The sequence below is a fragment of the Lutra lutra genome, chromosome 15, assembly GCF_902655055.1.
Source record: "Lutra lutra chromosome 15, mLutLut1.2, whole genome shotgun sequence".
Classification (NCBI taxonomy): Eukaryota; Metazoa; Chordata; class Mammalia; order Carnivora; family Mustelidae; genus Lutra; species Lutra lutra.
The window spans coordinates 13822571-13846481 of record NC_062292.1 but is presented as its reverse complement, the minus strand read 5'-3'; the positions used below and the strand labels follow the sequence as shown (position 1 = coordinate 13846481).

At 37.3% G+C, this 23911-nt stretch overlaps 1 protein-coding gene across 1 annotated transcript in view; it reads right to left on the bottom strand.

Annotated features, from left to right (window-relative positions):
* Positions 1 to 23911, bottom strand: part of RPS6KC1 (ribosomal protein S6 kinase C1) — a 181254-nt gene that overhangs the window by 31607 nt on the left and 125736 nt on the right. Inside the window, 2 exon segments of the mRNA XM_047704503.1 lie at positions 9788 to 9920; positions 11167 to 11214. Of these exon segments, the coding sequence (XP_047560459.1) occupies positions 9788 to 9920; positions 11167 to 11214 (181 nt within the window).

Sequence of the window (23911 nt, the reverse complement as noted above, 5' to 3'; positions counted from 1 at the left end):
AAATTTTTAAGATCCCCAAAGTAATGGTTACCTATTGAAGCCCTCAGAAAAACAAAGAGCATTCTAATAATCAACCAAACGCAAGACAAGGATACCCGTAATATCAAGTATGCTGTAAAACAAGCATTTTAATGAAGTGCTTTCTTGTTATTGCTGACTGTTGAGTATAGTTTTAAACATATCTCCTGATACCAGTTACCTTTTCAATGACAATCTATCTTTCCCTTTGAAATTAGTTTAACAAATACTAATATGAAATCTCACAGTAGAACACTGCTTTAGGGGCACCTGGGTGGCTCAGTGGGTTAAAGCCTCTGCCTTCGGCTCGGGTCATGATCCCAGGGTCCTGGGTTCGAGCCCCACATCGGGCTCTCTGCTCAGCAGGGAGCCTGCTTTCCCCTGTCTCTCTGCCTGCCTCTCTGCCTACTTGTGATCTCTCTGTCAAATAAATAAATAAAATCTTTTTTAAAAAATCAATTTCAAAGAAATCACAGAAATCAAATAAACATAAAGGAAGCCGATGCTTTACCAGGAATACTTACTAGTTATTTCCCCTTATTTTTCTTTTTGTGTTATGTTAACCATTAAAAACTCCACCTGTTTTGCTCATTAGAATCTTTGAACAAATAACTATAAGTATCAAAAACCTACCAAAGCTTCATTGTATTATAATAGTTAAATTTGATCTAGAAATCTTATAAACGATAATTGCAGATGCATACTTTGTGACGATGTTAACCGTAGCTTCCAAACATGGGAAATAATGTGTTAAAAATAAATCCCTCATTAACATGAAGAAGGCAACTTTTTTTTCCCAGCACATTTTTAATGTCCTTATTAAGCATCCTATACCAAGGGTAACAATCTTAAGAGAAATAATCTCTGACAGTCAATTATATGTATAAAAAGGTTAGTGGAAGCATCCAAAAAAATCCTTTTGTACTTGGCATTTCATTTCATTTAGAGGAACTCAGTAAATAGCCCCAGTACTGTGCCTACTATAAAGTAAATGTATAGTAAAGGATAACTGTCATAAAATTAATCCTAAGATACTGAGACATCTCTCCCTGTGACCCAGTTAATAATCTTCTCCCATTTTGACAATAATTAGGAGTATTGGACATTATGGTGTTTAACTTTTCCCTCTCCTTTTTCTTAGCTAACTTTCTGTCCTCACTAGATTATACTTAGTGTTTCCTATTTCCCCATATTCAAATAAAATTTAAGGTTCGTATATAGCTTTGAAACTCACAAAAGAAGCTATGCATTGATTCCATCATTTTCTTCTTCATTTGACAACAATAGCCACATTCCTCTTATCACAAATACGTCTGTTGTGGCACACTAACAATAAAGCCTGAACCCGGAGCTGGGATTCTTATAAGCAGTCCAACTGAAACAATGTATGTTGTTTTCCATTCTCCTAGATGGGGACGACTGTGAGAACAGGACCATCTTTTTCATCTTTCTGTATCTACTGCCTAAACAGTGTGCAGGACAGGACGGGCACTCAGTCAGTGCTGGTCAACTCACAAATGGTAACTCATCAGAATGAGATGTGCCAACACAAAGTAGATAGTCTTTGCGGTTGCAAAGTTCCAATAACAGCAAGAAACAGTACCCAGTGAAGTTCTAAGAGAAGTTGTATACATTCTTAGGCCAAGTTCACCTGGATGAACTGCTGAAATCTAAAATTCAATGTCCTTAAATTCTTTCTCCTCCTTCTCCCCCATCACTTCCTCTCTCTGACCTTCAAGCCAATCTTAGATTATTTTTCCTCCCTTGTTCTTTTGGGCAAGTTTCCGAGTCCTAGAGGACATGTCCATGATATTTTATGCCGTCTTCCTCTTCTACTGATTCCTCTGGTCAATCTGCTTCTTGGAATAACTTTATGGCTACAACTAGATCCCTGCTTTAACTCCTTTCCATATCATTCTATCATACTAATTGCTACCCACTAATCTTCCATTTTAGCACAGACTTATATTATTTCTCCATTCAAGAACCCAAATTCCCTCCACCTACTAAATAATGTATGTACCAACTCTACAGAGGCACTGAACCCCTCGGTAATACAATGTGTCAAGCTATGATGCGGTCCTCCCCTTCAACTCACCAAATAATTCATCTGAACTGGATTCCTCCAAATATAACCCATGCTGGGCTTTTGCTCAAACTATACCTACCACTTAAAGAATTTTTTTTTTATTAGTTTCTCCAATATCTACTTGTGAAAATCCTAACCATTCTTGATGGTTCCTCAGGAATTTGTTTTCTTTTACCAATTTTTTGACATGCCCTCAGTGGATTCAGATTCTCTGAATCTTTTATATCACTCAGTCCCTCTTACAACATTTAAAATGTGCTGTTTCATGGTAATATTACTTTCATACTTCTATACTTTTACCATCTCCTATACCAGACTACAGGGTTTCAAAACTACAAGGAGAGGATTCTGCCTAGCATGTAAAATAATAGGTATTAAATAAATAGTTATTAAATCGGGTTATAAAAAGATGACATCTTCCCAAGTAGTTTGAAAATCTTTTGAGAATAAGGGTCTATAAATATTAGTCATTATTTTGGGTCATGCTTCCTTTCTGCTTTAAAACAAATATATGGTCTCAAAAAAATTAAATACAAAAAAGAACAGAAGAGAAAAATTCAAAATAATACAAATCTATTTATAATAATATAATACAAATACAATAATAACACAAAACTATTAACTACAGGTGCCTGGGTGGTTCAGTTAGTTAAGCATTTGACTCTTGATTTTGGCTCAGATCATGATCTCATGGGTCATGGGATATAGCCGCACACTGGGCTCCATGCTCAGCAGGAAATCCGCTTGGACGTCTCTCTCTCCCCTCTGTCCTACCCCCATTCATGAGAGTACACTCAAGCGCTCTCCCTCCCTCTCTAATAAATGGATAAATCTTTTTTAAAAAACACTATTAACTATTTGTACATTTATTTCCAGACTTTTTGTCTGTGACTAACATCACATCATAAACATTTTCTAATTTTCATGAGACCATGAACTTCAGTGGCTATATAACATAACCATGTGACAGACACTATGAGGCATTTACATGTTCATCTACTGTTGGACATTTACACTGTTTCCAATCTTTTACTATTTTATAACTAAAATAATATGTACTTTTACATGAAGTACTTAACATCCTTGATAATTTCGTCAGGACAGAATTCCAGAAATGAAAAGACTAGATCAAAAAGCATGAATATGTTTAGTGCTTCTGATACATGTTGAGAAACTCCTTTCTAGATAGGCTATACCAGAATCTACTCCTATAAGCCTGTGTAATGCCATCTTCACAGCAACTTGCCTTTACTGAATGATAGCAAGCTGACCAATTTGTTTAGTCAAATATGTCATCTCCCTTAATTTCTATTCTCCTCATTATTACATAGAATTCATAAATGTGATGGTTGGCACTATCTTCATGACATTTGTTCCTAACCTAAACAAGTACCCTAGAATGAATTATAAAAACTCTGCTTTTTTCAAAAAAGAATGAAACTGTTTTAGCCCTTCTCCATTCTTTGCTGGGTGCCCAGTTAAATTTAATGTTTGATATGAAACTATGGAAACAAAATTTTGGTCCTATCCCATACTTTTTTTCAATGACAAAATCATGAAAACCACAAAACTTATAAGAACACATTATTTCCTGAGTGTGTTTTACTTTCTATCAATTAAGATCAGGCCTAATAGACAAACTTACACAAATGTCAACAGTATAATTGTAATTATTATTACAATTATAATTATAACATTAAAAACATTATCCTTTAAAAAAATCTCTCAAAATATAAGTAGAAAATACCTAACATATTTATAATTTTTAACACTTCAGAAATATGAATACCTTTTATAAGCCTCGCTGAAGCATATAAAACTTAGAGATATTAGCTATTTTAAGCTAATGAAATCAGTAATTCATAAAGTTTCATAAAAACTCTTATTAAATTTTAATTTATTGGTTTTCTGAAAGACTGCAAAGAATATTTGTTAAATTTGCTTGACCAGAATTAGGACTTGACTTTAATATGTACGATAAAATACTGCTGGAACAATGATCAAAATCATTTTTTGAACCAGCAATTCTACGTCAAGAAATGCATGCTATAAATAGTTCTCAAAAAAGAAAACAAAAATACAGGAAAAAGCACTAGAAACAATTTAAACACCAATTATTATGGGAGGAGTTAAATAAATTATAGTATCAGTACAACCAAATATTCTTTATTCAAAACAGCAAGAGCAACATTTGGAAAGACACACAGTTTACCAGGTGCCAGGCACTAAGTGCTTTACATATATCAACTACTTAATCCTCCCATCAAATGTATGAGGTAGATAATTATCACCCCTATTTTACAGATAAGGAAATGAAGGCACAAAAACATTAAGCACCTTGCCCAAGGTCACACAAACTAATGTAGTCTGGCTCTAGAATCCTTGTTTCTAACCACTACACTGGTCTTAATGCAGACCTGTATGTACTGACAAGGAAAGCTGTCGAAGGTACATTGTTAAGATGGGGAAGGAAACAAGCCATAGAACAATTTGTAAGATCCGTTTTATTTAACCAGACAGGTGGAAAGTATATGTTTATACACACTGGAAATTTTCCCCTATTTCTAGAGAGTGGAACTGGGCATTAAAGTGACTAGGAAGGAAGAATTTTTATTTTTATTTTATATACTTCTATACGTAGTTCAAAAATATTGCTTCATATATTAGTTTCATAAATTTTTTTGAAAAAAACCAGTTAATAAAAAGAGAATCATTTCACCCCTTGAGTCCCCAAGTGACTTGGTGCAAAACTCTTTCCCATCCCCTGCCTATCTGGTGTATCCACACTTGCCGGCATTCCTTCCAACCTAGGCATTTCACCTTTTCTCTGACCTACTCAGTATCAGGCAATTATACACTGAGCATCTTCTATGTACCAAGTATTCTCCTAAATGTTGGGATACAGATGATGGAAATGACATAATCCCTAATTCTTAGGAACTCAAAGTTTTAATAACGCATGTGGCCTGCACTAAATACAATTATTTTCTCACCTTTTCTTCTCTAGATTTAAAATAAGGGATTCATTAATAGGAACAATAAACATTTTCAATCTCTCTCCTAAAATCCTGCCTGGTATATCCAAATGCCTACTCAATGCCACCCGGACATCTCAGAAGCATCTCATACTCACAGTTCCAAAACTGAATCCCTGATTTTGTCCTCTAAATCCACCCCTCCCATAGCTTTCCCCATCTTAGTAAATGGGAATTCCATTCTTTCAGTTCTGTGAGCCAAAAACCTTGCAGGCATGTAAAGCAGAATCATGTCAGTTCTAACTTCAAAATAGATTCAGAATCTAATGACCATTTCTCACCACCTCTACCACTAACACTTTGCGCAAGCCACAATTATTTTCAACTGAATTGCTGCAAAAATGTCCATACTGGTATCCTGCTTTTGCCTTTGCCCTCCTAGACTACATTTTCCACAGAGCAGCCAGAGTGATCGCTATCTTGTCATTCCTTTGCTCAATATCCCTCAACCACCTCCTATCTAGTCAGAAGAAAAACCAAGTTCTTGGAGCACCTGAGTGGCTCAATTAATTAAAGGTCTGACTCTTGATTCTGGCTCAGATCATGATCTTGGGGTTGTGAGACCAAGCCCCGTATTGGGCTCCACACAGGGGCATGGAGCCTACTTGAGATTCTCTCTCTCCCTCTGCCCCTGAATCCCTCCCTCCATGTTCGTGCTTAAAAAAAAAAAAAAAAAAAAAAAGTCAAGTTCCTAAAGTGGCCTATTTTTTTTTAAAGATTTTATTTATTTATTTGACAGAGAGAGATCACAAGTAGGCAGAGAGGCAGGCAGAGAGAGAAAGGGAAGCAGGCTCTCTGCCAAGCAAAGAGCCTGATATGGGGCTCGATCCCAGGATCCAGAGATCATGACCTGAGCTGAAGGCAGAGGCTTAACCCACTGAGCCACCCAGGTGCCCCCTAAAGTGGCCTATTAAGACCACAGAGGATCTTCCCACCTGCCTCCCTACCTCCAAGCTCTTCCCATTCTGCTCCAGCCATAGTAACCTTGCTATTTCTTTTTTTTTTTTAATTTAAATTTTATTTTTTATAAACATATAATGTATTTTTATCCCCAGGGGTACAGGTCTGTGAATCGCCAGGTTTACACACTTCACAGCACTCACCATAGCACATACCCTCCCCAATGTCCATAACCCCACCCCCCCTCCCAACACCTCTCCCCCCATCAACCCTCAGTTTGTTTTGTGAGATTGAGAGTCACTTATGGTTTGTCTCCCTCCCGATCCCATCTTGTTTCATTTACTCTTCTCCTACCCCCTTAACCCCCGATATTGCATCTCCTCTCCTTCATATCAGGGAGATCATATGATAGTTGTCTTGGCTCCAAGTCTAACTGTTCTCCCTTGCTGAGATACTATTCCCTCACATATCCACAATGCTCCCCCCTCACTTTCTTCAGGTCACTGGCCAAATATCCCTTTCTTTTTTTTTTTTTTTTTTTAAAGATTTTATTTATTTATTTGACAGACAGATCACAAGTAGGCAGAGAGGCAGGCAGAGAGAAAGGAAGGGAAGCAGGCTCCCCGCCGAGCAGAGAGCCCGATGCGGGGCTCGATCCCAGGACCCCGGGATCATGACCTGAGCCGAAGGCAGCGGCTTTAACCCACTGAGCCACCCAGGCGCCCCCAAATATCCCTTTCTTAATGAAGTGACCACTCTAGATAAAACAGTAACTCCCACCTCACCCCTTCAGCATCCCCTTTCCCCTTCTTTTATGTAACTTTCACCACAGAACTTATCTCCATCTGACATGTATTTGCTTGTTGGTTCTGCCTCTCGATGCTAAGCTCCATGTGGGCAAAGTCTTCATCAGTTTTGTTCACTGCCATGTTAGAACTGAGCCTGTATCCCAGTAAGCACCAATATATTTCTGACTAAATGAATTAAAAATGGAAGGAAAATGAGTCCAAGAGATTTACCTGAATCTTGAATAGTCCTGTAACCATAAGGAAGCTAAAGCCGCACATCATAAATATTCAAGCATTCATAAAAGAGAAAACAACTGTTCAACACTGATTTTTAGGAACAGCTATTTACACATATAAAAGCAATGTGTGTATGATATATGCACGACTTCTAATTCACAGAAGTAACAAACACCACTATGTAAAACATAGCACACCGCCCATCATAAAGTTCACCTGATTGCTCAAGCTAAAGCCAAAAAAGTCGCCTATATTCTTCTCTCCCTAACTTAGAATCTATCACAGATCCCAGAGCCTACCCTCAAAGCACAGCGGCTAGAACTCCAGAAAGTCATGCCATCATCACCTCTTGTCTAGACCATGCACTGACTGACTGATTACTATTCCTTGCCCTTTATAATCCATTCCCTATACAAAAGCCAGAGCGATCTTTCTTAAAACGTAAATCAGATCTCGCCACTGCTTTAGAGACCCATTGGTTTCCCAATGCACTCGAATAAAAGCCAAAGTTCTTTCCCTGCAGTACAAGACTCCTGCCTATTTCTAGAGTCTCAGAGACCATGACTGCCCTCACCTACTACACTCCAACCAAACAGTCTTCTTTCTTGTTCATGTTTTTGCCTTTTTGCCTTTGGTTTCTTACAGATGCCTGTACCTACAATGTGCTTCCCAATTTCATCCAAATGATTATTTCTTTTGTCATTCAAAACTCCTCTTAAATGTTGCCTTTTTGGAGCAGGCTTCCTTGACTAGCTCATCTAAAGTAGTTCCCCAGGTGTTCATTTTTTTAAAGCTCACTTTGTTAGAGACCAGTGCACTCCCTATTATTCATCAGTATTATCATGCTTTTGGTTTTCTGTTTGAAAACTCATCACAAGAATGTAAGTTGCAAAGGGGCAAGCTCTCTTCCTGTCTTGTTCACCAAAGAGAGAGTCTAGTACATAATACATGCTCAATAAATTTGCTGAATATTAAATGAATGTGCAGTTCCTACTTGCACTGTCATATAATATCTCTGTGTTATAAAATCTTAAAATCAAGCAGCAGACACCTGAAATCAACAGTCAAAAAGAGATCCTCCCCCACCAAGTTTAAATAATCATGTAGATTATTCAAAATTCAAAATTCAAAATCATGTAGCCATTCAAAGCCAGCTGAGGCCAACAATAAAGGAAAAGAAGCTTGGTAAAGATAATCTAAATCTAGACACATGGCTTTCAAAAAGATTATAAAGATTTTCTCAATATTAAAGTAAAATCAGTTGAAATATCAGCTTTAAGGGGTATCAGAGAAAGTGAGAAGATGGCAGAAGAAAAACTGAAGTGTGTTCTGGAGAAGGAAGAGAATGAGCAGGAAGAAGCTGCCAACAGCAGAGGCAAACTACAATCGAAAATTTGCCACAGATAATCTCCAACATGAATAATCCACACTGGGTAATAGAATATTGACTATAATTACATTCATCCTACTGACCTTGTTCTAAATTATTATGGATTATTACTACGCAAGTTATTTTGTTCCACACCAGAGGTGGCTGTATTTCGCTATCAGATGACATGACCTCTAATTCAATAATGTCTGTAATGCACTGGTATCCTCAGATAAAAGCTGTCTATAATGTCTGAACAAAGGTGAATTAGTTATCCAATTCACACACGCAATTAACTCTCTTAATACCTGAGAGACCATGGAGCCCCTTCTGAATTTCCTATTAAATACTACATATGGAGGTCTTCCCTCCATCTGTAGTTATCTTGTGCTGTACTTCATAATAAACAATATTAATAGTTTATTGCCCCCGTCAAAAATCTTGCATTAGTTATCATAAAGACCTCATTCCATAAAGCAATGACTCATTTTCCTGGGAAAAATGCATTAATTCAAATGTCATGCCTATTAGTAAAACACAACAATTCTTTATTCTCAATAATGTAAAAATAAAAATAACCTTTGTGAAACCTGAGAAATAATTTAAATTTTTTTCACTATTTTAAAAATACCTCTTAAGGCCAAAAGCCTATATTCATTATGTGGATTTATATTTATATGCTATATTCAGTCATTCTAAATAAAAGACTATGTATTTAAATTCAGGTGTTAAAGGGCAAAAACAAATCAAAACATAGTACTTTTTTGCCACCTGTTCCCTCTACCATGAGCTGAAATTTCATCAATAGTTTGAAGGCAGAGCACCATGCCTCTGCTTTGTACCCATATGTGATGCCAATGGCTGTATTCGTAAAAACCCAGATCAGAATAACTAGGTAATGTCAAATGTTAAGCAAATACCCATGCATTCTTAAAAAGGAGGTAATTAATTAATTCTTCGGGGGATGCTTTTTATTTTCGTCATCTAACATTAATGTATCCTTTTAGCAGAGAACAAGAGAACAAAATAAAATCCCTAAAATAAAACCTAGCTCTTTTAGCACACATTCACCTTAACATGCTCATCACAGTAGCTCAATTCTAGGAGAAAGTAAGTAGTTATGTGTATCTAAGAATGTTACTGTAGTTCAAATGAAACCTCCTGTTCACCTGGGGTTGTCATTTTCCCTGACAACTCAAAAAGAGCGAAGGAAAGAGGATGGTTTCTTACATGGGTTTCGTATGTTTTATCTGCCCACGCAATGACAGAAGTAAAAAAAGGACATTATAGACACTGAAAAACTAAGGAGATGACACTTCGCTCCATAAACAATTTTAAACCACAAACTAACCTTCCGCGTGCTGCAGCACGAGAAACACGGACTCCTCAGAAATGATGTACTTGTGCAGACACACCATGTTGGGCACGCAGCGGGGGATGATGGTCTTTCTGTTCCTGCTGTATTCACTGCTTTTCCTTAGACCCTGACAGAGAACAAAAAGGTCAGTTGTACCCTCAGTTGCCTTTGGAGCCTGCTGTGCTCTGTGTTTATCAACCAAACTAATCTATCCGAGTTACTCTGGGCTTCAGAGAAACCACTCATCTGCTGCTCTATGCCCCTCAGTCCCTGGAGGCTCTGCTGATGGCATCTGGCGTGAATCCAGAGAACGGAAGATGCCACAAAGCTGCCATTAAAATCAATTACGTGGGTCAGTGTTTTTATTAGAGATGCTCTCAAACTAAGTCATCAGGATGACACACAGTTATTTCTCTATGACCTTTTCTTAAGTTTTATTTTACATATATTATCTATCTCTACCTTCAAAGCATTAGACACTGTGAGATGATTCAAATTTCTGAGACACAAAAGGTATTCCTAGATTAAACAGGCGATTTGAAAGTTTAATGTCAAAAAAGTATAAAGACTACTTTAAGTTTCTCCAAAGGAACAAGGTGTGGGTAGCGTCTGGTGTCAAAGCCTGGTTTAAAGATCTGGGGAAATGCCAGTGATAAAGTAGACATGCAAAGAAATTCATTTCAGTATATGTCAATGTGACTTACTGCCATGCGGTTAGTAAAAGAAAAAGTATCTGAAAAAGAAATATAAAACTCATCTGAATGATTATTTCTAGATGCTATGGAAATTGTTAAATTAGGATATTTTAGAATATGTACTGTCACAATCCATTTCAATTTTGAAATTACAAATCCAGGGTTTTTTCTCTCCTTGTTCATTTAGTTAGAAATTGTTATACAAAGAAATAAAATTGAATTTAGTTTGAAAGAAAAAAAAAGAGAGAGAGAGAAGAGGACCAGGGATGTAGATAACTTTCCCCAAACACCTGAAACAGAGACTTACAGGCAAAATTTCAGCTCTTTAGGATATAATCATAATCAAAGGTACAGTTGTGTGCAATCTTCACAAATAATACAAAATGTATTAGAGATGTGTTTAAAGTACACACTATATATTTAAACAGCAGGGGATGAGTCTTCAACTTATTCAAACTATTACCTCCATACTCTATGACCTACAACTCTTTTTAAATGTATGCTATATTTATCAACTATGATAAAGAACAGAAAGTAAAATAAATATAGATCACCACAAATAAAACATCCAAATATAACACCCAAACACCCAGGAAAAAATATTAAATATTTTTTTCTTTCAGAAGCATAATCTAAAGATAAATGCCTAAATTCATTAAACATACAAATTCTACTTACTTTTAAAATGAATGTCTGTTCTGTCCTTGTGTCCATTACAAGTAAAACCTACACAAAAGACATGAGTAATAATTTATTCACAGTACAATGAAACATTGACTTGTAAGTTTTTGTTTTGTTTTGTTTTTAAAGATTTTATTTATTTATTTGTTTGACAGAGATCACAAGTAGGCAGAGAAGCAGGCAGAGAGAGAGAAGGAAGCAGGCTCCCCGCTGAGCAGAGAACCTGATGTGGGGCTTGATCCCAGGACCCTGGGATCATGACCTGAGCTGAAGGCAGAGGCTTTAACCCACTGAGCCACCCAGGAGCCCCGACTTGTAAGTTTTTGAAACTATACTTTAAGGGTTTGGGGATAAATGCTGGAACTGACTCCACCAAAATTAATTTCTGAATAGGTGTTTTGTTTTGTTTTTTAAGCCACCAAATCACAGGATTAACAGTCTTATCTAAGGTTTTATTATAGTTTCCTTTTCTAAAAATTCCATATTTTAGAAACATTTCTATGTTTTCCTGGATTTGTTTTAAAATATATTGCTTAAGGGGCAGCTGGGTGGCTCAGTCGGTTAAGCATCTGCCTCTGGCTCAGGTCATGATCTCAGGGTCCTAGGATCGAGCCCCATGTTGGCTCCCTGCTCAGTGGGGAGTCTGCTTCTCCCACTCCCTCTGCCTCTGCCCTCCCTGCTTGTATGCGTGCTCTCTCTTAAATAAATAAAATCTTTAAAAAAAATGAAATATATTGCTTAAAAGAAAAAATTATTTTACACAAAGAATTTTTCCTCATGGAACATATATGGTTAAGAAGAAGTAAAAAAAAAAATTTACAGACATTGCTAAAGTCTTAATTTTCTTCTTAAAATCCCTTATGTAGCAACGTGGTATAATGTGATCTCAATAACTCAATTTCCAACTTAAGACCCCCTTTTGGTACTGCTTCTTCATCCAAGACTCATCCTAGCTCCTCTTTTTCCATCAGCAAATCCTGTCAGCTCCATGTTCAAAATGTATCCAAAATGTGAACTCACTTGCACAGCTACTACCCTGATTTACCTGGATTATAACAATGGCCTCCCAACAGATTTCTCTGCTTCCTTATTTGCTGCTCTATGGTCTATTCTCCAAATAGCAGCCAGTGTTTTCTTTTAAAAACATAAGTTACATCACACCACTCCTCTCATTCAGAAAAAAAAACCAAGTCCAAAAAATTACCTCAAGACCATGCACGATCTCACACACTGCCCCCTCAGCCTACCTCTTCCCCAAACCCATCTTGATGGATAGAAGGAATGACTAGAGATAATTATTCTACCATGTTATTATTTTATTATTTTGGAGACACAATAGCAGAAGTTAGCATATTTTTTCTATAGAGATCCAGACAGTAAAGATTTTTGGCTTTGCTGGCCCACGTGGTCTCCGCTGGAGCTCTTCATCTCTGCCAGGGCAGCACAAAAGTAACCACTATCTGCAATGGGCCATGTCCAGAGTATTTACATCACAAACACCTATAAACATTGTAAAGAGGGCTTTGGGGTTCCTCTCCAGAGAGCTGAGAGTCAAGGATGAAAAAAAGATGTCAAGCTTGGGAAAATGAAAGAATGGTGAGAAGATGGGGGACCAGCCTGAGAAGAAGACAGTAAATACCATGTTAGATATGATGAATTTGAAGTGATGGTGACCACCTCATCTTTGAACTTCCTTAATAAGTGTTTAACCCACACTATGTAAGTCTTCATTTAAATGCAACTGAATATTCCCACAGATGCCTTCTGAACTCACCCCTTCCTCTTGTCAAAGCCCTGTCCCCACTAGAAATAAAACCAAACCCTGTTTCTCCTCCTACAGTACTGAGTAACACCACCAACCATGTAACACCTCCACCACCAAAATGCTCCCTCAGTCACTATGAAATTCCCCTGTCCCCTACTTCATAACCAGTGACCAAGTCTACTAGCTAAGTATTTCTATCTACCCTGTACTGTTTACTCACCATGTTCTATGCTTTAGCCATCAATGTTAATTCCCTCAACTACCTGATACCATAATTCTGCCCTTTCTACTCTAAAAGTGAAGACATTAAAACTTCATCTGCAGAAGCTATAATGGCAGATAGTAACAGCATCTATCATTTGTGAGAATTTCAGTGAAGTCACCTTTATAAAAGTGTTTGCGATAGCCACTGTTACTATTATGGCGATGGCTGTTACTGCTGCTTCTCCTGACATGTTCCCCTCCCCCCACCCCACCCCACCCTCAACCTCTGCCCCTTATCAAACATGTACTCATCCTTCCATATTCAGCACAAGTAACACTGATTCTCTCCGTTCTTTGTTCTCCCATTGTATACAGTACCAACCCCTTCCATTTGGTTTTTTATTCACATGCCTATTTCCCAACCAAGTTTCAAGTTTTTCATGGGCATATTGTAGGCAGAATAATGGTCGCCAAGGATGTTCATACCTTAATCTCCAAAACCTATGAATATGTTATGTTCCTGGCAAAAAAGGACTCTGCAGATGTAATTAAGGTACAGACCTTAAAACAGATTATGTTGGATTATCTGAGTAGGCTCAATCAAATCCCATGAACCCTGAAAAGCAGAGAACTATCTCTGGCCAGAAGTGGAAACACAGAAATTATATGGCTGAAGGGGAAATCAGAGAGATTTGAAGTATGAGAGGGATACACAGTTGCTGGCACTAAGATATAGACACCCACATGTCAGCACTGGGGATGGGCCTCTGGGACCTCATAGGAAAGCATGAGAAGTAGCAGACAGCTTCTAGAAGCAAAGACCAGTTTTGGCTGAGAGCCAGTAAGGAAGAGTTCAGTCCTACAACTACAAAGAATTCAACCTACAATCTGAATGAACTTGGAAGTGGATTTTTCCCCAGACCCTCCAGTAAGGAACACAGCCCTGCCAGCACCTTGATTATAGTCCAAGGTGACCCATGTCCGACCTCTGGTCCAGAGAACTTTGACATAGAGAAAGACAAATATCATATGACTTCACTCAGATGTGTAACTTAAGAAACAAAACTGATGAATATGGGGGAAGGGAAGGAAAAGTAAAATAATACAAAAACAGAGAGGGAGGCAAACCATAAGAACTAACTATATGGAACAAACTGAGGGTTGCCAGAGGGGAAGGGTGTGAGCGGAGGAGGTAACAGGGTGATGAACATGATGTAATGAGCACTGGGTGTTATATGCAACTGATCAATCACTGAATTCTACCCCTGAAACTAATAATGCACTATATGTTAACTGACTTGAATTTTTTAAAAAATCCAAAAAAAAAAAAAAAACTAAAACAAAAAACTTTGACATAATACATTTAGTTGTTTTAAGATGCTAAGTTTGTGGTCATTTGTTATGACAGGAATAGAAAACTAATACAGGGCAGAAACTATATTTTTTCCAACATATAACACAACCCTCTCCCATGGTAAATATTCAATAAACACATGTGAACAAATTTAGGTGTAAATGTTTAGAAGACACATGTCAATACATGAATAGAGCTTAGAAGTAAGTCAGAACTAAACACTTATATTTGAGCATTCTCCATCAAGATAACATCTAAAAACATGAAACCATACCTCCAATGTTGTGTTTATTACTTTATATCTGGCACGATACTGGGTTTCAAAGAATTAAATCATATAATGAGATAGGTATATATTTTTTTTCCTTTTGTGACTGGCTTTTTTTTTAATTAAAATATAGCTTACACAAGATTATATTAGTTTCAGGCACACAACATAGTGATTCAACAATGATAAACACTATGAAATGCTTACTACGTGTAGTTACCATATGTCACCATAAAAAGTTATTACAATATTATTGACTATATTCTCTATGCTGCCCTTTCTATTCCTATAATTTATTTTATAACAGGAACTCTGTATGTCTTAGTTCCCTTCAGCTATTTCGCCTATATCCCTCTCCACCCCAATCAGACCTCCTCTCTGGCAACCACAAGTTTGTATCTCTGTAATTAGGAGTCTGTTATTTTTTTGTTTGTTCATTTGTTTTGTTTTTTAATTCCACATACAAGTGAAATCAAATGGTATTTGTCTTTATCTAATTTATTCAATTAGCCTAATAGATCCATCCATGTTGTCATGAGTGGCAAGATTTTGTCCTTTTTGTGGCTGAGTAATAGTCCATTGTTTATATGCAGCACATTTTCTTTATCCATTCATCTATAGACAGACACTAAGGTTGCCTCCATATCTTGGTTATCATAAATAATGTTGCAATAAACATACAGGGTACATGTTAATCTCTCAGTGTTTCCATTTTCTTCAGGTAAATACCCAGCAATGGAATTACTGGACTGTATAGTATTTCTATTTTTAATTTTTTGAGGAACCTCCATGCTGTTTTCCACAGTAGATGTACCAATTTACATTTCCACAACAGCTCATCAGTGTTCCTTTTTCTCCACATGCTCACCAACACTCCGTATTTCTTATCTTTTGGAGATTAGCCATTCTAACTGGTATGAGGGGATACTTCTTGTCATTTTGATTTCTATTTTCATGATGAGAAGTGCCACTGAGCATGTTTTCTTATGTCTGTTGGCCCCCTGTACACCTTGGGGAATATGTCTGTCTATTTGGGTCCTCTCCCATTTCTTAATCAGATTTTTTTTTTCAGTGTTCAGTTGTATGAGTTCCTTACGTATTATGGATATTAACCCCTTAATCAGATATATCATTTATAAATATCTTCTTCTATTCAGTAGGCTGCCTTTTCATTTTATTCATGGTCCCCTTCTCGTGCTTGAGCTTTTTAGTTTTATTTGTCCCATTCGTTTATTTTTACTTTTGTTTCCATTGCCTGAGGAGACAGATCCAAAAAAATATTGCTAAGGCTGATGTCCAAGAATTTGCTACCTACATTTTCTTTTATGAGTTTTATGGTTTCAGGTCTTACATATAGGTCTTTAATCCATTTTGAGTTTATTTTCATGTACGGTGTAAGAAAGTGGTCCAGTTTCATTCTTTTGTGGGTAGCTGTCCAGTTTTCCCAACACCATTTATTAAATAGACTTTCTTTCCCCTCTTGCATATTCTTGCTTCCTTTGTCATGGATTTATGGACCATATAAGCATGAGTTTATTTCTGGGCTCTCTATTGTGTCCTATTGATCTGTTGTTCTAATGATTGTCTATTTTTGTGCCAGTACTGTACCATTTTGATTATAAGAGCTTGGAAGTATAGTTTGAAATCGGGGATTGTTATACCTCTAGTTTTGTTCTTCTTTCTCAAGATTTCTTTGATTATTTGGGGTCTTCTGGGATTCCATACACACTTTATAGTTATTTGTTCTAGTTCTGTGAGATATACGTATTTTCATAAGGACTGAATTGAAACTATAGATTTCTTTGGGTAGTACGAACATTTTAACAATACTAATTCTTGTAATCCATGGGCACAGTGTATCTATCTTTCCATTTATTTGTGTCATCTTCAAACTCTTTCATCAATGTCTTAGAGTTTTCAGAGTACAGGTCTTTCAGTTCTTTGGTTAAATTTACCGAGAGGTATTTTACTCATTTTGATGCAACTGTAAATGAGATTGTTTTCTCAATCTCTCTTTCTGCTAGTTGTTTATTAGTGTATAAAAACACAACAGACTTCTGTATACTGATTTTGTATCCTGCAACTTTATTAAATTCATTTATTAGTTCTAACAGTTTCTTAGTGGAGTCACTAGCATTTCCTATATGCAATATCATGTTATCTACAAATAATGATTTTTACTTCTTCTTGACCAATTTTGATGCCTTTTATTTCTTTTTCTTGTCTGATTACTGTGGCCATCTAGTAGTATGTTGAATTAAAATGGTAAGAGTGGACATAGTTGTCTTTTTGTGCCCTTAGAGGTAAAGCTCTCAGCTTTTCACCACTGAGTATGAGGGCAGCTTTGGGTTCTTGTCATACACAACCTTTATCATGTTGAGGTACTTTTCCTCTATACCCAGTATGTTGAGAAATTTGTTTTGTTTTGGTTTTATCATGAATGGATGCTGAATTTTGTCAAATAATTTTTGAGAAGTTGGTATATTTTTATTCACCAATTTTATAGATGAGGAAACAAACAAAAAACTGTTAACTTGTCCCCTTTAAAACTTTAAACCCCAGCAGTCTGGCTCCAGGGTTCTTCCTCTGTAACTGTTAAGCTATATTTATGTTTGAATTTGAAAATTAAACATAGCTGTAATATCAAGGGTATATAAGACAACAAATAAAAGTGGAGGGAGAAAAGTACAAAGAAAACCAGAAAATATAAAATGGTTCAGGTGTCAGGGAAAGAGAAGACTTAAGATGACAGTTAACATCTGTCCTAAACCACAAAGAGAAGCCAGGAAGGAGGACTGAGAATCCATTACTGCTGAAGGCAGTTAGGAAACTGTCTGTAACTTCCAGTACTGTATTATGCTGTGAACTAGTGCAATCAAAGCTAGCCTGCTCTGCGTTAATAATGGGTGATAAGAAAATGGAGATAATTTATATAAATCTTTCAACAGAAAAGTATGCCAAAAGAAGGTAAAACACTAAAATGAAAGAGTTAATAGGATAATCAGGTTCCAACTATTTTCAGATAGAATAGATCAATTCTCCCCATAAATTCCCTGTGAGCTATATTCATCAACAATGTTGAACCTCCAAAGCATGGAAACACATTCAAAGAACGTGAACCTTGAGATTTAAATTAACATATCGTCTGTGCAAAAAGAGGCACTTCAGCCCTCTCTCTGAAAAAGAGGGTTCAATGAACCTCAATTGAGCCTGTGAAGAAAAGTAGTGCTCCTTAAATCTTCTTTGTTTTTTATATCAAGTTGTGACTCTTTTAAACCACTCACCAGAATGCCAGTCCTACTTAAATAAGATACATCTATATGAAATAGAAAACACTTCACCAGGTAAAAGGTACGGAAGATGTACAAAGGAAAGAATTTCTTCTTCCTAACAGAAACCTCTTAGTTGGCTTACCAGAATATACCTACATAAATTAGGAGTGATATCTCTTTGTTGATCTTACTTCGCCATGAAGCATGAAGTGGATCAGATAAAAAGGCCAAATTAAGATCGATAAACATGGCTTGAAAGTACTGCTCTATTTACATTTACTTTCTTCTCCTATCAAGTTTGTTTGCAACTAGACAATGTTCACATTGAGGCAATAAACACAAGAACATATGTGATTTTTTTTTAAATGTGCCCTTTGACTGTCAATTTCTCCCAAACAGGTGTTGGCTAAATGATTATAAATTGGCCTCTGGATACACCTCTTCAACTGAGCCATACAGGGCTGGTGATAATATAATTAGACCTAAAAACATCAGGCTGGTGAATGCTTTCCATCTGTTTGGCAATAATGTTTAGTTAACAATAGTCTTTAAAAGAAGCACCTTCAACTTCAGTTCTTAAAGTTATTTATAGAGCCATTCTTAACACACCAGCACTCCTGCTAACAAGAGCTTTAGCCACTTGGAAATTATTAGCCATACGGCTGTATACAAAGAGAAACGACTGCATTTAACATCTGTATCTTTCCAAATTTACACGCTTCAACCTCATTTAAAGTCATTTCTTAATGAACAGTGCTATGGCACTGCATTAATATTATAGTTGCATGCACAAAGATCATAAGGAGCCAAACATTTTTTTAATGCCAACAGTAGGCTAGTCTGTAATGAAGCTGTCAGCATAAAGGACAAAATAATAGCTTCTTTAACCCTCAAACAGAATTTGTTCATTTGTGGACTAGAACACATCAATTTAAAAACTGCTCATGGGTTTGCTCACCTTTATAAAGACAAAAATCTAATTTGGTACTAATTTGATACAATTGTCTTTCCAATAAAAGCCTCCTAAAACCATCTTTTACTTCATGATAAAACAAGTACTATAACTAAAACTGTCATGAAATCATTACCTTAGATAGCATACCTTATTGAGAGAACACAATTAATGTATTTCTCCCTTTCATTTTTCACACTCAGTTATCAGCACTCTATTAGCATATGGTCCAACAGAAAAGATTATTCCATCTTTGCCCGTAGTAATATATAGAATGACTGCCTCTAACTGCAGGGAAAAAAGCAGACAACTTACCCCTTAAGAATTAGCCTCATCTGTTCTTCAATTCTACCAGCACAATGAGACTTGCCCACTTTTCTTTCTAAAGGTGGCAGGAAAAACGCCAACTGATGGTAGTCTGGGTTTTTTTCTAATGATAGAATAAGGAAGCCTGATACTTAACTAGGTACCACTTTAGGGAAGACAGGAGGGGTGGGTAAGTATATCAAAGACATCAAATGATGATTTCTTTTAAACATATGAAGGATAAATTTGGAGAAAAGGGAGAGATGCTACTATAAAGACACTATACTGTCCTTGTGGTAATGAAGAGTGAAGATTTCCCTCTGGTGAGGATTAAGTGTCACCCTTGAAACTTTTTACATTTTCTTTTTTTAACAGACAGAGAGAGAGCACGCGCAAGCAGGCAGAGTGGCAGGCAGAGGGAGAGAGAGAAGGCCGGCTCCCCGCCAAGCCAGGAGCTCAATGTAGGACTCGATCCCAGGACCCTGATCCTGGGATCATGACCTGAGCTGAAGGCAGCCACTTAACTGACTGAGTCACCCAGGCATCCGTACATATTTAATTTAAATGCTGACATCCAAAGTATGTAAGTCTCTAAAAATAACTTTAGCTCCGATTCCTTTAAAAAGAAAGACTGCACGAGTAATTTGAGGGAACATCTATCTCTAATTTGATGCCAAGTACTTCACAGGACTCCGGAACAATTAATAAAGGGTTTTTAAAAAAAAAAAAAAAGAAGAAGTCTACAGAGGTCATCACATTGGATAATCCCAGCCTTTTCCTTAATGATATCACAGTACTATTCGTGTTTGCTAGATATAATCTGAATGGACTTCAGTTATGCAAGCCATACTATTGGGAATTCAGACATAAATAAACATAACAGCAAAGAATGGGATCAACATAATAAAGAAGCCAGAGAAAATACAGAAGCCCAATTCCGCAAATTAGACAGCTTTTCTCGACAGAGTTTCAGATAAATAAGATTATACTCACTGTACTCTGTTAAAAAAAGAACTTAACCATTAAGTTATTCACTGAACTCATCTTGGCAGCATTACAGGAACTAATAACGTTACTCTTCTGCAGAAATGGTTTTAAGCAACAAACCCAGAGCACTAAATCTTTGCTTCTCCCCCACTCTCACCAATACCCTGTGATGATAATCAAGTTATTTATATTTACTGCTAAAAACCCATCTCATTTCGTAATACTCAAACTGTATTTCCACTCTTACTTAATTCCACACCTTTTTCTCATGAGAGAGCTCATAAAATTCCAACTACCAAAAACAAGGAATAGTCCTAGGTGACCTTTAGTACCAACAACTCCCCACACTGGGCCCTAACTTTCTCTTTCCTTGATACCAGAAGGCTAGCAACGTTCCTTGTACCACTGTCGAGCAACTCCAAAAGCAAAAGATGTTGAACCTACAGCTTCTGTCCATCAGAAGTTGCAGTGACAAGAGCGTCAATGTGAAGAGACCATGTAGAAGTGTGAGGGCCTATTGAGCCAGAGCAGGTCCATCCGGTTAAACAGTGATTTTGTTGTTTATGCAGCAAAACTTCAACTGACACTGCCTCCCGCCTCAGGGAACTTCCTTAAAAACAAGTCCCAGAAACCAGTCCCAGTAACAAAGCCCAAATACAAGGGTGGGTCAGGCCGGGTGGAGGTATCCAATCAGTGGGGGCGCGCATACCGTCTCCCTTGCTACCAAGGAGTATGGGCCCCGCCCTTTGGGCGCCAATTCTGACCAAGGTGATAGGCTAGTTCAAATATCTACTATAGGGTAAATTGTAATTCAATTGGCCACCCATGTGTGACCTAGCATGACTGTGCAGCTTTCTCTGTGTGTTACAATCTCATTGGCCACCTATGTGTGCCAGGCTCAATCACATGGCCTTTAATCTATAAAGTTAGTCTGTGAGGCTGGGAGGGGTCGCCTCTTTGTAAGAGACGGCCCTGGCTGGTCAGTTTGATTCTCGATGCTTGATGAGAAATAAAGCTTTGCTTGACCTTCGCTTTCTAACAGTCTTGTTCCTTTGACCACGGACCCAACAGAAGGACTTCTCTCATGCTATGCCATTAACCCAATCTACTTTGATGGTTATATGCTCACAAAAGTATTTCACTGATGAGAATCCCAACATGAAGGGTAAAATTTGACATGGATACTTACAACTTTGGTCTACAGAGTGTTTTTATTTTACTAAAGGATCTATGTTTAACAAAGCATAAAATGTACCCCTAAGATTTAAGGAAAACAAATCCTTACGGGTCTTACCAGTGATTTAATTGTGCTAGAACTTTCAACATGGCACATTATCATGAAGTAAGTGAACAAACAAATCCAAAAAAGATTTTGCTTTGTGGACTGATGGCAAAGTCAAAAAAATCACCAACATCAGAACACACTGAAATATCTTTTTGAGGCAGATTGAGTTCTTGAGGCTTCTGTATAACTTAGAAATCTCTTCAATGGTGGGAAAATCAAATCTGCTGGGATTGTATAGAGATAGTACTGAAGATTCACATTTCTCACTGTTAAAATCCAAAATACCATAATTCAAAGTGTACTTAAGTGTTTATAGGAACACATTTAACTCCTAAAAACACCTATTTCAGTTTATCTAATATCTGTCTTAAGTACAGGCAATTGGGGCAGGAAAAGGGAGAAAAGAACCACATTAGGAAATGCAAGTAACACAACTAAGCTGGTAAATAACTAATTTCTCTATAAGAAAACAACTAATTTTAGATTTCTTTAAATGCCCAGACATTTGCAAAGGTTTTAGTATGCTAATTTTTTAATTAAAAGATATTTCAGCAGTGAAAGCTCTTTCATATGCACTACTGATTCTTCATCAAACGTTAACTTTCCAACTTAACACCAGTATAGCCGGTGGCAGCCTGAAGGTTTACCATCTGCTGCTACCCAAAGTCACTGTGGCCACCTTCAGAACATATGCATCAAAGCCTGAAGATAAGAGACTGCCTAATACTGCCTAAGTCAGCATAAGGGGGGATGATGAACCCAGAGGCAGGCAACAGGCAAGCTACCAGAAAATACAGAACATCATGAACCATCAGTCACCTCTTAGAATACGTACCCAAGGTCACAGGGGACTCTAGTGGCTGAACAAAAAAACAAGGGAAATATTTCTCTTAATGGGATTGACTTAAGAAAATTAAGTAAATGTGACTTTTTCCCTTAAAAGGAGGGGTGGTGGTGGTGGGTTAGTCATATTTAAAGTCACCCATAATTCTATTCAAAATAAGCATACAATGAATAAAATGAAATATAAGAGCTAAGATGTTTTAATCAGTTTACAAATAATAATAAAGGGGTTTTTTATGCAGTCATAAAATAAGGGACTTTGTTCTGAAAGGTTTGCTTTCTAGGTACCATCATATATATATTCCAAATTTACTCAGGGAAAATGTACTTTTTGAGATGAGGTTAGTAATATCTACAAAATAGCAATTAAAAACCCTGATTTCTGGCTACCCAAAAAGGTCATGTATTTTGATTCTACTGATGAGGGAGCAGAGGGGTGACTGAAGACAAAGCCGACACCCTGCAACCGCCCCCCCACCCCCCCACCCCCCACCGCCCTGCACACTCCAGGGTGGGACCTGTGTGACATTCATCCTGGAATCTCCCACCTGTCTTCATGTTCATGCCTTGCTAGAGAGGGAAAAACAACCTTAACTTGACGAGGGCCAGGCCTCCAGCATCTTGTAGGTCCTCTTTAGCATATGAAAGTTCTCTTGAAACCTCCCATTTTCCTTACCTCCCCCAACCCCGTTGTATGTAATCAGCCGCCCCTCACAGCCCCGGTGCAGCTGCTCTTTCTGCCCACAGGTCCTTTCCCCCTGCTTGAATAAACCACAATTCAGCACCACAGACGGCTTAAGTATTCTTTCTCAGTCGTCAGCTCTGGACCTCACCCCACCGAACCTCCCTTATATTCCAAAACCCCATCAATCACTGTTTGCCACAATACTCCACACACAAACAAAATACTGTAGCATCTTTTAGAATATGAAAACCAGATAATCTCAAGAATCTGGCTATATTCAATCATGATATTGGATAACCAGCATATATTCATCTTGAAACAAATGGACCAATAGGAAGTTTTCCTGACATCGTCTTTGCTTTCTGGAGTTTGTGGGGGTTTTTTCCACATTTTAAATTCAGTCAGGGGCACCTGGGTGGCTCAGTGGGTTAAGCCGCTGCCTTCGGCTCAGGTCATGATCTCAGGGTCCTGGGATCGAGCCCCGCATCGGGCTCTCTGCTCAGCAGGGAGCCTGCTTCCTCCTCTCTCTCTACCTGCCTCTCTGCCTGCTTGTGATCTCTCTAATAAATAAATAAAAAAAAAAAATCTTTAAAAAAAAATAAAAAAAAAATAAATTCAGTCAGAAAAATCGATACAGAAAATATTTTTTAGAAAATAATGCCAAAAGCATCTTTTAATTCTTGGCTTTAAAATGGCAACAGATGCATCTGGTTTATAGTAATTCTAATCTTAATCCAGATTTTTAAAAATTCTTCAAAGCTTCTGTAGGGAATTAGTTATAAATTAATTTAAAACTAGGACATTATTAAGTATTTACGTAC